This window comes from Lathamus discolor, chromosome 12, assembly GCF_037157495.1.
Source record: "Lathamus discolor isolate bLatDis1 chromosome 12, bLatDis1.hap1, whole genome shotgun sequence".
In the NCBI taxonomy this organism is placed as follows: domain Eukaryota; kingdom Metazoa; phylum Chordata; class Aves; order Psittaciformes; family Psittacidae; genus Lathamus; species Lathamus discolor.
In genome coordinates this window covers 10,224,759-10,242,813 of record NC_088895.1, presented here as the reverse complement: position 1 = coordinate 10,242,813, position 18,055 = coordinate 10,224,759, and the positions used below count along the sequence as shown (strand labels likewise).

The 18,055-nt window shown below is 42.1% G+C and overlaps 1 protein-coding gene and 1 long non-coding RNA gene across 9 annotated transcripts in view; one reads left to right on the top strand and one right to left on the bottom strand.

The window, feature by feature from the left end:
* The window catches only part of GLT1D1 (glycosyltransferase 1 domain containing 1), a 52,025-nt gene extending 48,715 nt beyond the window's left edge, over window positions 1–3,310 (top strand). For 2 of the 6 annotated variants that reach the window (XM_065692542.1, XM_065692537.1), the window contains exon 12: window positions 1,867–3,310. In XM_065692542.1, the coding sequence (XP_065548614.1) occupies window positions 1,867–2,013 (147 nt within the window). In that variant the 3' untranslated portion in view covers window positions 2,014–3,310. Of the gene's footprint in view, window positions 1–194; window positions 1,819–1,866 lie in introns of those variants that run through there. The other 4 variants (XM_065692540.1, XM_065692538.1, XM_065692541.1 and 1 more) reach the window with 3 other exon arrangements.
* The window catches only part of LOC136020899 (uncharacterized), a 29,785-nt gene that overhangs the window by 6,704 nt on the left and 5,026 nt on the right, over window positions 1–18,055 (bottom strand). For 2 of the 3 annotated variants that reach the window (XR_010615554.1, XR_010615553.1), the window contains exons 3-5: window positions 5,783–6,026; window positions 3,051–3,113; window positions 410–497 (exon numbers count right to left, since the gene is read on the bottom strand). This is a non-coding gene — a long non-coding RNA (uncharacterized LOC136020899). Of the gene's footprint in view, window positions 1–409; window positions 526–3,050; window positions 3,114–5,782; window positions 6,027–18,055 lie in introns of all 3 variants that reach the window. The other variant, XR_010615555.1, reaches the window with a different exon arrangement.

Below are 18,055 nucleotides of genomic sequence, written 5' to 3'. Positions count from 1 at the left end.
CTGTTCTTAGGTAATTTACATAAATTATTTTTAAACGTTACTTTAAATAAAATCCTGCACAGGAACATAAAATTAAAGTTGGAATATAGTTCAGTGTGAACAGTATTTATTACTGTGATTATATAGGCAATTGGATGAAGCCAGCATAAGTCATGTAAGTCTTTCCCACCTTGCCTGCTCTGTATTCTTGGCAGATACTGAGGAATGAAAAGAGGAGAAGAACGTGGTTCTAAAGCTGGAGTTAGTGGCTGTATCTGCACTGTCTGAGAGAAGCAGCCTCAGGGTATTTACTGGACCAGCCTTACTTGGTATTTTTAGGGTGAGAATCACAGGAAACCAGATAACTCCCTCTTTGGGCCATGGTTATTCCAAGGGAGAAACTGAATATACTGATTAAATGAGCACATACCTGAACACCAAGGTAGTTGTGGATGGAAAGTGGGCTGGATGTGAAGCATGTGGTCCTCCTGGCTAGTCCAAAGGCTGATTTATCAGTGCTGTGTGGACAGAGCAAAAACTGCAGTACTGTAAAATAAGGGGTTGTTAATACACATGTATGAAAATCTTTCTATTACCTAGTTACAAACCTTTCCGACTATTCAAAGTTTATGGCAGTGATGCATATATTGATAGTTTGTCTTGTCAGTGAGAGCCAAAGCAGTGATTATAACATGTTTAATGTGATTTAACATACCAGCATTTCCCAGGGGTCACTTTATAGCTATGTATTATGCATAGCCATCACTTGCATTACAACAGGGAAATTGATTCCGTGGTAACCAAAGATTTTCTTTCTGTATGTATTTATATACACTGTGCACTTAGATTTTCAAGTAGAGCTTAGTAGTTAACCTGGTGTTGATACAAATTCTGGTCTTGTTTGTGATAATGCCTTTAACAGCTGATAGACTGTATAAACAACATAACTCTTTCTCCCATACTTTTTGTCCTCTGCATCCCTATGCACTGATCTTCACTACCAATTGTGTAGTAATGCAATATCTTAATTTTCCATTGACACAATAGCAGTCTGCTTTTCTGAGCTGAACGAAGACACAATTTTGCGAAGATCTGAGCACATTTATAACCAAGCTAAAGTATTGGAAGTTGTCTCTTGATAGAAAATTAGACCAGCTGCTCTGAACAGATTAGTTCAGACATCAGATCTCCTTTCACATGTTTGAAGTTCACAGTTTCTCTTCCTTAGAACTAAATAAATTAGAGTGGCCAAGGAGCAGGCAAAGGAAGAGCTGTAATATGTGAGGTCTAGTATTTTGGCCAGTACAGTTAAAGGAAATTAATATATTTTATTGCAGAGCTTGTTTTGCTAACACTGCTGTGTCTGTAAGTGCCCAGATGCATCTGCTCCAGATGAGCCTGTTGGTGCCTGCCTGTGCTTATCTTCATAACTATGTTTATGTTGGTTTTTAGTCTTACCATAAAACTACCTAAAGATGCCACAGTAGCAGTGAGATACAAGTTTAGCTGAGCTGAGATCAAACGCCTGTTGCCAGTTGTCCTCTGTGCAGGCGACCAGATGAATTACTTAATTTATAATCAGCCTGGTTTTCTAACACTTGGGCAGGCAAACAATTTTTGAGTCATTAAATTTGTTGCTCTTATTTGTCTTAATGCTCTTCGGATTGTCTGTGATTTTAAATGTCTTAGTTGGTGGGCTGTGTAAAATGATATACAGAATAATTAATTATTGATCACCGTTTATAAATAAACTATGATATTTGACCTTCAAAAATTCATTTGAACAACTTCATGTATTGGCTCACAGTTGAAGAGCTTTACTGAAATCACAGAAGATATGGGTACAAGCTAGTTCAGTATCATTAGAACTTTCTTTATCTTTTTTAGGAGTTTGTTGTGCTGTCCAAGAGTTTGATGAATGACCCCATTATGGAAAAAGAAATTGTAACAAAAGCCAAAGACTACATGAAGAAACATCATTCATGGGAAAGTGAAAGAAAAGCCTATGAGAACCTTGTCCTAAGACTCCAGTGAACTGCAAGACCACAATTGATACCCACCAGTCTATGTAAAGCACTGTAATGGAGGATGTACAATTAGATTTGGGTTTCTCTTGGTTTCTTTTTTGAAGAGATAAAAAGACATGCATTAATATTCTGTTCAAACATACCAACATCACAGGAGTTGTCTGCTATTCAAACTCAGAATCTGTCTAATTCAGCACACTGTCTCTAGTGTACCAGTTCATCACAGGCCAGTATCATTTTGTAAGATCACATAGGAGAAGTATACTCTTTGAACACAAGTTTTTATTGTTGTAAGGCCTCAAAGGGAGGATTTCTTGTATACAGTGGAGCACACCACCACATAGAGCCCACATGACTGTTCTAATCATACTGCATCCTAACCAAACTGCAGCGTCAGTTTTCTTTCCCATTATACCAGTCTGAATGTATTTAGGTACATCTGACATGCACACATATGTTCAGAAAGCCACGATTAGTTATATAAGCAGAGTATAACATTGTTAGGATGAATGCTTTCTTAAGACTGGAAGATCAACATTTCTATTGACTGAATAATGTTCTACAGTCATATAATGACTGCATAATTGCCAAAATACAAACAAGAGTGTTGCTGTTTGAGAAGAGTGAGGAGTACAGGGCATGTTTTGTACTACCGTCTGGGGACCTGAACTGCTCTCAGGTTAGCTGATGTGACCAAACTATCCTGTGCTTGCCTTGTCTCTTGAGACCAGAGCAGGAAGGCTGGCACAGCACCTGTAGCCGTATATGGCTTCAGATTCCAGAACTGCACAGCACTGCCTACAGCAGCAAGATGTGCTCACAGACAGAGATGCTTTGTTACATGAACTACCTCTTAGTTTGCCAGTTTTGTTGGTACCTCTGTGATTTATTTATTTACTAAAAGATTTATGAGAGCTGTGAAAAGGGAATGGGGAGGGGTGTATTTTCAATTTACTATGTATTTTGGTACTGTTTGTTCTCATCTGTGGCTTTCAGGATATACTGCAATATACTGTAGCAGGCTGTTTTAAAAGTGAGACTTACCTGGGTTTGAAGTCTGTACTAATCATTCCTTCCAGCTTGGTGCTTCTGGACAGATCTTTGAATCTGTAATTAGTCAAAGGATTTACATTTACAGAAAACAAACAGAAAAGGTCATATTTTTAACTACTTGTTATTAGGAAACTATTTGCTTTGTATAGGCTTGATCCTGCCAATGAAAACCAGTGAGATGATTCCTATTGATGTAATGGCTGTTTTATCAGACTTTTATTTGCAATAATGAAGTCTGCTGTGTATTTTAAGCTTTCCTCTTTATTTTTGATGTTTTGCAACTTCTTTTGGGACAGTAAAAAAAAAAAAAAGGGGGGCAATTTGAATGCCATATATTGACTTCTCCAAAATCTCCCCCACCTTTTATTGTAATGGGCTTATGTTCAGCATTGCCTTCAATAACACAGTCCCTCAAGGGCAAATCTGGCCTGGCTTGGAGTCCAAACATTGCTACATTCCCTTTTGAGCACAATTTTCCTGAATACTTCTCGTGTATCCTTTGGCATGCTGGGATGCAAGAACTCGTGCGCTACTTCTCAGGTTAAAAGCCACCAGCCAACATCTACCATTGAACAATTGCTAAGCCTGCAGCTGAATCAGCCTGTTGGGTTTCCCCTGCTCTCTCTGGAGGAGCTGTGTTTCTTCAGACATCTCCATTACCAGTGACTATTGAGGCCTCTTGTGGGATGGCAGTGTCTCAGTTGGCCACTATATACTGCAGGAGGAACCCTAACAATATGGATTTTCAGCATGATACATGTGGTGTGGGACTGTAACAGGCACTAAGAAAACCCCAAACCCTATTTAGAGCCAACGGAGCTGACCGCAGGGAGTCCTGTTCCTCTCAAAACATCTCCTCTCAGAAGATCTCTGCCACTGTATCTCTGATGTTGGCTTTGATCCTTATCCCCCTTCCACCCAGAAGACAATCAAGTATTGGCTGTCTTCTGAGAACTACAGATAGTTAAAAAAACCCCAAACCAAATACATAATGTGTTATAGAAGTCTAAGCATTGAGCTAATGATAAATTATTAGTCATAGTAATGATTAGAAAGCTTTTTCTAAAGCATGATACATTTATAACCAACCTTCAAGCAATTCAATACATTGATCTGGAATTTGTGCTATTTCCAGCAAAACAAAACATGTTCAAGTGAGAAATTCTGCTACACCCTCAGAATGTAATTAACATACGATTTTTCAGGCTGTATTTAATCTATAAATACAAAATCTGCATCTGGGAAACAGCATGCTCATTTGCATGTGATAACCATCACAGAAGCACAAACAACCCTTCTGCGATATATGCATTAAGGGGGGAAAAAATAGAAAACAACCAAAATAGTGGTGAGCTCAGCCCTCAGGACTGTTTCATAGTCATCAAATGAGGCAGCGTTCATCAATCAAGGGCATTCGGCTTTGATATCATTTATCACTGGGCTTGTGTTCTGCAACGTGAAGCCTGTCTATTAAGGCTAAGAGGTTGGGGCAACAGCTGCTAGGGAATTTCATTGCAATAAATTGCTATTGAATTTATGTTTTAAATTTCATCCACTCGTATGTTCCAGGTCCATAAATATTCAATGAGATTTGCAAGTCCTTGTAAAGAAAGTAATAGATCCATGCAAGCAATTTTAGGTGTATCTTTCAAGCAACTTCACTCAAATAGTTTTATATGTAAGATAATCCTTTTATTGTCCTGCAGCCCTAATTATGGTATTTATCCTCCCCCTTCAAAGCCCTGTTTCTTACCCTAGCAGCTTTTTAAGCAAGGCACAGCTTGATGAGCTACAGATCCAAAAATAGCACTTGGTCTGTTTACAGGAAAAACCTGCATTATGTATTTACCCCATGGCTAATTCTGTATTTTGGGACCTTAAAATGTAATGTTAATTAATCCAATTACATGGATTTTACTTTGCAATTAATTCTGCCATTGAATTCGGAGGAACTGAATGAAAGCAGTGGACCTGTACAATGGATACTACTATGCTGTTCTCTTTCTTGGCACAAGTACTTCAGAAGTGGAGACAATTTGGTAGTGTGTGGCAAAACCCAGCTAGAGCCTGGGGAGTGTGGAATGATAGCTTCCTGAAGGGGGATTTCCTTTTAATTAGCCCTAAAGCAGATATATTCCAGATTTTGGAGGTTGTTTCTACATTCCCATTACAGCCATAACCAGTGTGAGTGCTAGTAACACTGATACTGTGTTAAGTCTTCCCATTTCAGCCTGCTCCCAGGCAAAAAGCTGCTGTTGGCTTAAACCAGCAAGGATTTACCAGCTACCAGCTCCACAGCCTTGGCTCTGCTGTTCTCCCTTTCTTGGCTTCTGCACTAACAGGCAACTGCTCTTACTCATTACAGAGGGCCTCCGTGGGAAGCAAAAAGCACTGGAGGAACGAACCCGAGTATGACCGTGGCTGTGAGGATATTACTATTTCAGTGTTCTAGAAAAGAATGTATCAAAGCAGTCTGAGCTCCAAAAATAATTCAGGTGATGTGGCACTTTAAGCATCAAATTTTAAATTCATCTTTGAACACAACAAAGGTTGCCCAGGGAGGTTGTGAGTGCTCCATCCCTGGCAGTGCTCAAGGCCAGGTTGGATGAAGCCTTGGGTGGGATGGTTTAGTGTGAGGTGTCCCTGCCCATGGCAGGGGGGTTGGAGCTGGATGATCTTGAGGTCCTTTCCAACCCTAACTATTCTATGATTCTATGACTTACCAGTTATTGGGGGTGCCAAGGATTGCAGGACTCCACCATGTTCAGCCGTGGTCATTTTGGTAGCTCAGCTCAGTCAACATCTTCATGCATCCTTCTGGGATGCCACCTGCAATCTGACCACTGTGATATTTTCTAACAGAACCTCGGTGCTCCAAATCAGCAAAGGCAGTTGCTTCGTGATCTCAGGGAAACTGGTTTTGATGTTTTCCTATTAACTTTCTTGACATAGCAGGACTTAAAACAACTGTCAAAAGAAAATGTTAAATAATATATTAGAAGATTTCAAAGTATTTGTGCTCCTTCTGAAAATCATTTACCATCAACTCTTCCTGAGTATTAAGAAATCCAAACGTCTACAAATGGTACCTTTATGTTTAATGAATACACAAGTAGCTCAGTCTGCTGTTTTCAGTGCATTTTCTCCTGTCTTTTGGGCTCATAACCCATTCTGTCCCTTTATTTCCTCAGTCTTTTTAATTCTTTGGTCAACAACCATTCCACATGGAAATAAAGGAAAAGTTTTGTCAAAGGCTTGTCAGAGGAGATGGGTGCTTCCATGTGGAAATCAATCATTTAGTGGCTCAGTGGGATCTCAGCTGTTTCTTTTTTTCATTAAGTTGTCTAAAGTGATTTCATCACGATTTATTTCACTTCCACCTCCACTGCCTGGTTGGTCCAAGTCCAGTTGCTTTAATGTTTGAAACTTAACCCCATATAAGAGCAGGTTTCTGCAGCCCTGCACATGCCCCAGTATTCTTGGAGGCCACAGGCAGCTTTAATTCCGCCTGACATAGCCAAAGGAAAGCGTTGATCTTCCAAATTCTTAATTACATTTAGAATTTTAGAGTAAAGGGTGCATTATTAAAACAAAGGCCACCAATAGAAGAGCAAACTATAAGATATAAAAAACAATTAACATTCTCTAAAGGGGTGGATAACTTATATGCACTTTAATCCTCTTTAAATGAACTGTATTTTCATCAAGTAACTATTTCATGTCATTCCTATGATATCTAATTCTAGGTATTAAATATTGAGGGTACTTGAAACTTCTCATCTTTCCCAAAAATGTAGGGCAGCATTTGTTTTGTCCAGTGCCTGAAATATGATTCTAGAAATTCATTTCCCCTAGAGCATTACCAATAAGCTAATTTAAACCATTTGTGTAAAATTAAACAATACATTTCGTTAACAACAGCAGAAAACGTCTGCTTACTGAGAAATCAGATGTGGACCCCGACCTGAAACACCCCCACAGCACCCTTTAACCCTTCCTGCTCCAGGGGCAGGTCACATCACCTCTTCCATGACATTTTAGCATTCTTCTCACACTGCCATTTCCATTCTTGTGTACTTCAGCACAAATCTCCTTAAGTCCAGCTACAACTATAACCTTGCTAGATAGAGGTCACTTATTTCATTTGTCTGATTCAATCAAGTTACATCAGGCATTGAAACAAAATGCCCCTGTGCTGCTTCAAAAATTAATCCCTGCCGTTGAGACGTTGCACTGTTATTTTAGTGGCTTTAATGAAGTGAAATGAGTTAGGGAATCTTTAACTGGAGTAATATATTAAAAGCTTATATGCTTGGAGCGTGCCCTTTGCCAGCCCTTACAGCCACCTAGCTTCTTTCCACATTTTTCCTTTAAAAGATACATTTAAGTATGCAGTCACCTGAAGTCACATCTAAAATATACGATTACCTGCTTAATGTGTACAAGTGTTTGCTTCTTGCAGCACCCACTGCGATGCATGCCCAGGTTAATCCCTATGCTTACCCACACTTGTTAGCACTAGTACTCAGTGTTTTGAAGAGGGAGGAAGCTGCAGGCTGTCTCTATGGCTTTTAGGCACAAGGCTGTTCTGGTCTGCCAATACCATTGGTAGAAATGATTAGCTCCACGGCCCCTGTTTACATACCAGTTATAATCCAGCAATGACACCAGTTATTTGAAGAGCAAGGGAAGGCTGTAAAGGTAACACACTCTAACAAAGTAGTAATGTTTTCAAATATTGGTATAAAATATTAGCGCTTCAGTCCCTATTTAGAAATCGACCACTGAATTCAGACTGTGACACCGATGTGGCACTACCTCTCACTCCTCAAACAGTATCAGCAGCTGCTAGGTTACAAGGTGCTATCGGATACGAATAAAGGCATTAAAGGCTGTCTCACACTTCATAATGTAGTTTAAAATAAGTTTGTCTTGGCCAGGTATTAGTGACAATATGGCTATTTAAGAGCTGCACTGCAAGCCAGGCAAAAGCAGCAGCATCTTTTTCTGTATGAAAGTAGAGCAAAGTAAGGCAACGGGAAATTTAATAACCGTTTTCTGGAATAGGAGAACATTAGTATTACATGTTCTGAATATTCATTATCTTTTAATACCATTTCACTCTCCTTTTGATCTCAGTATGACCCTAGTAATGATTCAGCTCTGAACAGGTTTAGTGTCTTTCACAAAGCCTGTAGCTCATCTTCAGTTTTGTATTTACTGTTTCTTACTGATTACATCTCTTCTTTTTGTAGCCTTGGGAAATGCTCCAAAGTGTCCCCAGAGTATTGTGCATCTAGTTACCTAGTGCAGCTTCCATCCTTTTTAGTTACTTTTCTGTAGCTTAATGAGATCATTCTTCTATCCCCTCCACTCTTAAAACATTTGTCCCTGCATGTTATTTGTTTGAATAAGATATCAGGATGTGTTTAAGGAGAAGTCTCCCAGCCATCACTGTTAAGTAACAGTGTTCTACACTGAAGCTACCTCTGTCCTTTCATCCTACAGCCTGCTGAGCTCTGATTTTGCCAGGAGGCAGCCCTATAGCAGGATGGAGTCACCCAACTGAGCTCAAATGTGGGATACCCTTTGCAGCAGCAGCCCAGCACACAGGGCGCTGTGCAATACTGAGACACGGGAGCTGTAGATGTGCCTGTGGACATACAGGGAAAACCGTGAGTGAAATGGGAAAGTCAGCACAGCAGAAATAGAAGTGTGTCCTCAACCCTTTTCTCTGCTAAGCAGCGGAAGCTTTGCAGTATTATTACTGATGTCTTTCAAGAAGTTTGTGTTTGTTTTGAGGATAAGAAGAAGAGCAATTCATAGAATTAGAACTCGCTGCTCCAGCAGGCGAGACTGAAAAACAAGGACTTGGGAATTTTCCCCCCCTTAAAAGTGCAATTTAGACTCTTGCTCTGTGAGGCTGGGGTCTCCTGATGCCTGATGTGACATTGATGGACACACACAGCAGCTCAGCTGAAGGAAGAGAGACAAATGCTTACCCTGCCTACAAAGAAACGAGCGGAGGTAATCTTGGATCCATGGAAAAGAAATGATTACTCAGCAGGGGAATTTCTGCATGAAGACAGATAGTCAGGAACTGATTTCCTCTAAGCTACTTTATGGTTAGCAAGATTAATCTCCCCTTCATATGAGGATCTCATAAATATAGAAAACTATTTTTCCGCATTTCCTTTATGGTCAGTGGAGAGTCCAGGCCTCATCAAAACTATATTTCATCAACACAGCCTTAGATGAAAGTGATCTGCCTACAGCAGATATTTGTCTCCACTAGGTGAGACCTTTCCAAGACCCACAGCTCAGTAAGGTAGATTCCACACCCAGTTCAGGTGCCAACTTTCTGACAAGGGGTGGCATGGGAGGACAGCATCTTTTTAGAAAAAACACCTGAAAGGAGCCACAAGAAACAGATACCATAGAATCATAGAATAGTTAGGGTTGGAAAGGACTTCAAGATCATCCAGTTCCAACCCCGTGGCAGGGTTGATCTCACAATGGCTTGATCTCAAATGCCACAGAAACCTGCTTCCACTGTTAGCTTTGTGCACTGCAGGTGTGCAAGAGTCAGAACAGGTCTACAGCTTTGTAAGGTGTCACACTGATGTAAAATATGTTCCAGCACCACCACAGATGTCACACAAATAACATGCATACAAGGATTTCCAATCATGTGTCTTGGTACTGGAGGATTTCCAGAAAGATAGAAACTTAATCGCAGGAAGCAAAAAAAAAAAAAAAAAAAAAATACAATGAAACAACCAGAAAGCCTTTAAATGTAGCAGGTACATTTGTGATGCTCTTTCAGAAGCTGTCACATAATACAGATGCTGTTCTCCCCAGCATCCTTGTAGTTTCGCTGTAAATTCATGTCTCCCTGTTCCCATCTATTTTTGGTAAGGCCAAAAGTCCCCCAGAGCACTATAATTACCTCTGTCAGAAATGTCAGAAGAGTTTACAGCTGAAGTAGGTGTTTGCCTGGAACAGGAGAACCAGGTACACCTCATGTGTGCTGGGGAGGTACTAAAATCGAGTTGCTGCCACACCGCTTTCAGGGGAAGACTTGGGAATATGGCTGTACTAGAGGGAGAGACTTCTGTAGCGTGTCTGCTTTGGAAAATCAGAGATAATAAGTCATATTATCCCTCTGGGCTTCAACTGTGAGCCATTAAAGACTGAGCAAGATTAAATTATTTTAAATAAAACCTTCTTGCTTCATCTGTTGGGAGGAAAAAAAACAACAGATGAGCCCCTTAATACAACTGCAATAATTGAGGATACACTGGTGATGTTTTCCCTGCCTTCCCCCTTTGTATATTGCCAGTTCTCCCTACGACATTCCAGGGTTAGAACCTCTCTGCCTAGTAGTGTGAAATAAGTGAGCTCTTACTTTGAAGAAAAGTCAAATTTTGTTAACGGCAGTGTTAAAATTCAGTTGCATCAAGCTTTGTGTGTAACCGAGCAGCCATCCACCCAAGTAGTGAAAACGACGTTTTCAACAACACATCAATTGGCAGGATCTTGTTAAGAAATGTAAACCCACCCAAAAAACATTATTAGAGAGAGTAAGCCTTGCAAAGACTTTTTAGAAGGACGCTAATGGCTTAGACCTTGAGTTCAAATTTGGGGACTGCAGAGTATCAAATAGACACTAAAATCAGCTTTTGTGTGTCTTTGCTCCGAGGCACCAGGGCCTCAGAGCATTTCCATCTCCCACTGATTCTATTAAGAATATGGGCTGTGCAGGACACCTCAGAAGTCAGACCTTTGTGTCATAAACTGGGCACTCAACTCTCACTACCACTTTAAAACTGGGGATTTTAACTGTTCCATCTCTCTAGTTTCCCTGTATTTTTCAGGCCAACAGAAAATACAGAGAAATCCACATTTTGCAGAAGAAAGCAGCTGTGACAAGTGCATTGTCATGTACTTGTGACAACTCTCAACACATAACCTCAGAGCAAAAGACTCCATCTCCGGCCATGGATACCCCAACTTCCTCTGTGGAACAGCGGATAGCTGTGGGCTGATACAAAAGCTGCCAGTACCCATTCACAGGGGAAGCAGATTAACACCCTAAGCCACCAAATAATTTCCATTGTGTGTATATATGCAACTGCGTGAGCAAAATACCCATGTTTGCTGCACATTATGCTCCATTATTTTTGAATACAATGGTTTCCCTTGGCATTAGTAGTAAATGAATGGTAAGTTGATTTCAGCTGAAAGACTAAACAAACAAGCACTAACAATGAGAATAAATCAGATTGCTGCAGCACTTTCAAGAAGCTGGTAAAAATGGTATTTTAATCAAATAACTCAGCTGTAACTGCCATGAACTGCTGGGGAGGTTAAGGCTCTAGCTCAGTACTCTAGTGAGAAAACACACAGAATTATTCAAACCACACAATTTCATCACCACTGCTTGACTTGGATTTAAAGCAGAAGATGACAGGCCAAGTTCCCATCCCCACTGCCAAGTTGAAGCCACCAACAACAGAACAAAGGTTAATGGAATATTCTGAAAGATGAGACATTTAAAAGGGAATTGCAATGTTGCATAGGAATTACTGTGGCCAGGCTGGAGTGGATACCTTCAAAATGAAGGATTTGGGGGGGTTTATTTGGTGTACTCCAAAATGAGGCATAAGGCCACAGGACTCTAGACTAGTGCTTGTGAGATGAGAGTTCAGCATGCAGTGGCCACGCTTGCACAGGAGATGACTGCTCCTATACTGTGGGAATACTGCAAGATGAGTAACGGGAACGTCTGAGCTGCTCAAACAGAGCGATGCTGATAATCGGAGCGAACGCTGCAGGTGACGCCGTTCGGGTGTGCTCTGGGGTGGCTGAAGTTAAGTTAGAATGTGGCTCTGAAGGATTTAGCACTCAGTGGACTCTCTGGGAGCCTCACTTCAGCGAACTCCATCAGGCCCCTTCACGGGCAACAATCAATGTACAGTTTGAAACATATTCTCAGTTAACATCAGTGAAATGAGAACGTGACTGCAGTCTGTGCACCTGTGTCAGATTAAAACTAGTCCCTAGCTGGCCTTAGACATAACATAGTTTATGTTCAAAGGAGTGAGAGCTGAACAGAGCCGAGAACATTGTTTTTAACCTTTTTTCTACAGAGAGTCCTACCCAGGGACTGCCAGATTATGTTTTGAGGCCAAAAGACAGTCATCTTATTTAAACTTAGGCCCAGATCTTCTGAGTTCCCACATCCAGCCCAGCAGCAGCACCCAAACCAGAACACCACTTCCAGAAAAGCATCTAAAAAACCAGTATAAACCTGCTGCAATCCTGGGTGACCTGTTCCCTCACTGCAAGAAACTTGTTTCTGGTCCTACATTTGTACAGCTACAGCTCCATAGCCTGACGGTCACATCTTAGCCTATGGATTAAAGGGTCTCTTCAAATGTATGTTCACCGCCTAAGTACTTTGGGGTTATGATCAAAGCACCACATAAGCTCCCTTTGATACACGGCATGGATTGCCCTCCTTGACTCTCTTGCTCTAAGGACTTTTTTAACCTTTTAATATTCCCCTCTCTGAATCTTCTGCAGTTCTCAGTGGCTGAAGTGAAGAGGAAGATCAAGTCCCACACTTGTGAACGTGTTCCACTTCTCTTTTTTGCTGTCCAATACTAACACAGGGGTGTTGTCAGAGGCCTCTTACACCTAGCAGCCTCAACCCTTTGCTAGAAAACATGATGCCAACTTAGACTAAAACCAAGCTTACCAAAAGGATATGGTTAATAAAACCTACTTCGATTGTGGATGTCAGCATAGAGTTAGAGGTTGTAACAGTGATGACAGCTCTGGCTTCAGAGGTAAAAAAGGACTAAACCATCAACTGTCTCAGTAGTCATAAAAAAAGAAAGAAAAGGACACACTAATGCAATAGTGTTTGCTCAGTAGAGAGCAGTTGAAAGTGTTGCACTTTTCTGCAATACTGAGAGAGAATATTCCTCAAATCCAACTGCCCTGCAACTGAAGCAGGTATTTGTAATGAAACAAAACACTCGGCAGGAAATCCATCACCAGTGCTGCACAGCTGCTTTCCTACACCACTGTTCTGCCCACCCTCACAAGAGGGCCCTGCCTGGGCTGGGGTTAGGCTGTGCCCCACACACTGGCCCAGCCCCTTCCCCTGCTCCCCTGTTCTGCCTCTCACAGCCCAACCTGGAATAAAAATCATCCCCACTTCCCTCTCTCTGCCTCCACAGGCCAGTTTGTCACAGCACAGCGCAGCAGGGTCAGGAGCTGCGGGAACAGATGTGTGCTGCACTGGTGCCTTGAAGCAGGCGGATGGATGAGAGATGCTCCCAGCATAAATCAGCATGATCACAGCTCAGTGAGGATGAACACAGCATCTGCAGCTGCACCGGCTCAGAAGGACCATGGAGCCCAGAGAAACGTGTAAGAAAACGGGTTCATCCCTGTGGAGCTGACACCTTCCTCACTGTGCTGGCACTCACCCTGTGCCCAGCTCCGATGGCTGCAGACTAAAACTGTGTGTGATGGGAGTTTGCATGTTGGCTTCCTGCAGTGATAAGTACTGCTGGGGAGAAGGGTATATGCCCATGATATTATTGTTTCCCTGCCTTTTGTTCCATTAGGAACCTGCAGGTCTTGCTTGGAAGTGAGTGTGCACATCAGTAACAGCCGGTGCCAGACTGAAATGTGACATGACACCAGCCATGATACAGCTCAATGGATTTAATAAACCAAGTGGCTGCTATATGGTAATATTGTATATACCAAAAATTAGAATTCATCTGTCCCCAGAGTAATTAAAATAATTGTCACCAGAGGAAAAAGCTCTGTGGAATATTGCTCCATATTGACTTTGATGGGAAACTACTTCTGTTACTGATAAATCAGGAGCAGGCATTTGTGCCATGAACCTCTGCTTTCCAGTAAGATCTTCAATTGACTTCTCCATAAAGATTATGAATGACTTGAAAGCTGGTTTATGCTGCAGCCAGTGGTCTTTTACTCTTCCACACCAAGCATTTAAATGTCACTCTATTAACAAGTTGTCCACTGGGAACAAGGCTGCCCTTGGAGGCTGGGAGCTCAGGCTGTGTTCCTTATTAGCCCTTTCCTAGTCCCTCCACAGTAATTTAACCTAAAGGAAACCAACATGTGGATGATTAATTCACTTACAAAAAGTGCATCACTGTAGTTTTGTTTATCCACCTCTATTATATCCTCCAGAAAAAGTTAATTCGAACAGTTGCAAATGAAGCCTTTTGAGTCCAGTTTTACCTAATTAAGGTTATTTAAAAGGCAAAAAACCTACAACCCTCCAAAATGTTATGAAACAATTCCCGTAAGACTTTCCCCAAAACTAAGCATTTTACTTTATATCGAATATTCATTTCCATATGGAAAAAATTAAGAAAAACCAACCCCAACACAAGACTTTATGAGCTGAAGCTTCCCCTGCTTTGTGTGTAGCTGTATCAGCAGCTGGGCCAGCCTGCCTCTTGCATTTTGATGCCACATGCAGCTCCTGAGCTCACACCTGATAGCAGCAGATACGGTTAAAGGAAGGAAGAAAACAGGTGGAAATTATTACTGCCTTGCTCTGCCTTGGCACCACATGTAAAAGCAACTGTGATCATGTCAGATTCCCCTGATTACACAGCACAAGAGCCTGAAACATCTCCATTAAGAGAAGTGAAATGCAACAGCAGCCTCCAAAACAACGGAATAGAAACCCTAAGATGCCTTTCTATACTGTCACATGCTAGTTAGAGGTCCTAATGTGATCAGGGACCCCCCCTCCAGCTCTTGCAAGGAGAGGGTCTCTAGTATCTATCATCCACACTGTCATCCCTGAGCTGATCCCAAACAGAGCTGCCACTAACCACTAAGCCACCAGAGCCATCTAGCCGGGCACAGCTTCAGAGGACTCTAGGACAAGGCAAGCCCAGGCCCCTCCTGCCAGCTGACAGAATCCTCACACCACCAAGATGACAAATAACCAACAGTAACCTCTGACAGGAGCTGCTGGTAATGACTTGTTTCCTGTCTCGTTTCCTAAAAAGCTGTCCCAGCCTCTTGACTAAATGAAATCAGTGAATCAACACACAAGGTCCAGGTATCAAACGTGCTCTACATTTAGGGGCAAATACAGTCTAAACAGCCAAATAATCATGCTCCTCTCTCAATACATACAGAATTTATGGTCACTGCAATATTTCAGCAAGGTACTTTCTGAAGGAGGAGCGGGCTGCAGAGCAATTAGGATGAAAAAGAGTTCTTGCTGCCTTTGGCTCCACAGCTCTCATCTGTCACAGAAGGAAATATATGCTGCTGCAGAAAGCCTGCATTCAAAGGCTGGGAGGAGAACATGCACCCCCAGCTGCTGGGTGTTGCAGCGGCCACAAGCTTCTCTGCAGCGCCAAAACCAGACATATGGAAATGACAGGCTTTTATTAGTGCTGATATCACAGAAAGTAACAATCAAATCTTTACCTTGCCCATCACAATTGGTTCTGTCTGCCTCACGTTTACAGAAGTTGTCCCAAAGGTTCTGAAGTACACTGCATGAAGCAGTTCCTTTTGGTCTGGCCTAAGGTTTCCTTACCTCTGTGGCTCCTGCTTGAGACCTACTGGCTTAACTGCTACATGAGTACAGAGTCTGACTCCTCTACTGCAGCTCTTTACATCCAGGGATAGTCCAAGAAAGCCTATTCTCCAGCTGTAAAATGATAGCTACTTGTTTCTAATTCACCCAGATCTAAAGTTACCTTCAGATTACTTTTTCCACTGCAAACAAATACATACCTTTCCTTGGGTATTTTGGCTTTGGATGATTAACAGCAAAGATAAAGACAAATAGGTGAAACCTAATATCTGTTTACATACAAGGAGTAAACATAGAACTAGTTCTGTTCCTCCAATAAACTTAACTATGTACCTAAAATGGAAAGCATGTGTGGTTGCAGAGCCAGAGCCTAATCTGGAGCCACAGTTCACTCCTGAGTGTCCTGGCCAAGACAACCCTCCAGGCACCACCACAGGATCCATGGACCCAATATGTATTTATTTGCTGCTGGTGGTTTTTTATTCACTTCTTTTTATTCAACCAGCCATGCACAGAAGTGAGACTCCAATTCCCTGCAGCAGGTAGCAAGTTTCCCCTTTCAGAATAACTGCTGGGGCAGCTGGAGACCACTGCCTTTGCTGTGCTTCAATGACAAGGGAGAGGTTGGAGGAGAGGGAAAGACATAGATAATAATGTAAAGCTGCTCAAAATGTAGTCAAACAGTAAGTGCAGGGGAGCCCTTATGCCTCTGAAAGTTAAGCATTGCATGGGCTGTTCTTATGAGAAGGCAGGACAGAAACCCCTGTTAAAAAATAACCTGTGAAGAACTGCAGCTCCATTGTACAAAACTCGTTTCTCCAACATCCATCCTGTTCACTGCAAACTTGGAACTGCTGAGCCAAACTCTGCCCCTTCCCCTGGAGCAATCTGCACACCATAGCTAGCAGGAAAGCTCCCCAACATTCCTGGAAGCCCCCACAAACGCTGCAGTGCCAGGATAACAGCAGGCCAAGTGACTGGGAAGGCCGGGTTACATCAGTCCTGCCTCTGCTACAAGGACTCTGAACACTGAAAGAACAGAAGAACTCATGAGACTGATCCCTTACCTCTATGATAACAGAGTGATGAAAGAGACTGCAGTTCTCCTTTCAGTGCTAGTAAATAGGTGTGTATATATCCTATCTTCCTCTGCATATCCACACCTTGTCTGTAAAGCTATGTGTTTTTTAATTTGTCCAAATTATCCTGAGTATTTACTGTCCATATCTACTACCCACAAATGATGTGTTTCAAGCTAGTTGTACTCTTTGGGGGGAGGAAAGGAGAAGGGAGGGGATCCTGAGATCAGTAAGTCAGGTTAAGTAATTCACAGCTATCCCTTTTTATAGAAAACAAGTCTATTCCCCACCTCCCCACACCCCATATCGTTGCTACATTATCTGTATGAGCCAGGCACTGGCAAGGAGGCTGGGAGAAAAAAACTGACAGGACATTGTAAGAGAATTTAATGAAGTGGCTTCAAATATTGTATCAAAATAAATGAAGTGAATAATGCAAGAGCTCATTCCAGGCCCCTTCTACAACAATAACTATTGTGCAAGCAGCACATCTGAGGAGATGGGGATGGATGGATGCATACAAAGGTGCCACTCCAGCGCATTGCAGAGCAGGGAACAATGGGCAGCCTGAATTGTGATATTTAATTTCAGTAATTCTTTGAGTCCAGACACTCAGGGAGAAAATAGCAGGTGGTAAAGGAGGAGGAGGAGGAATTATCAGCCTTTCTGATCTTACTTAACTATTCTGCTTCTGCTTAGGATGGAGGAAGAGGGCTGACTGCATGCCTGCCTCTTTGAACCCCCATGCGAGGCTACTGTGTGTCAAGCAGCTTGGTGACAGCCATTAGCAAGCAGAGCTGCTGGCTTCCCATGAGGGCACTCGCTTGGCACTTCCACTCAAATTATCTGCCTTTTATTAAGCATATATGCAACAGCATGCAATAGGAATGGCCCAGAGCCAGGACACTTGGTCCCAGCTCCAGCAGCAACCACTGGCCTTGTCTTCAGCCCTGATTCTGCTGTGGATTCGGTTCAGCGCATCTTCTGGGCTTGCCAGCACCTGCAGCTGCACTCAGAACCTCAAAACACCTAGGAACTTGGCATGGGAAAGCCCTGCTAGGACCCTGCTTTTGCAAATGTGACTGCTCATTCACATCCACCTGATGGTACAGGGGGAACAATCCCCTTTAGTATGTGTACCTGTGAGCTAGGGACTTCTATTTGGATTCAGAAGCAAGGACAAGGATTCAGACATTGGCAGATTACCTATTCCTAAATTACTGTCCTTCCCTGTCACTGTCAATAGCAAGGGAACACTTGATATTCTCTGGCTATTTGCAAAATACCTTTTTATT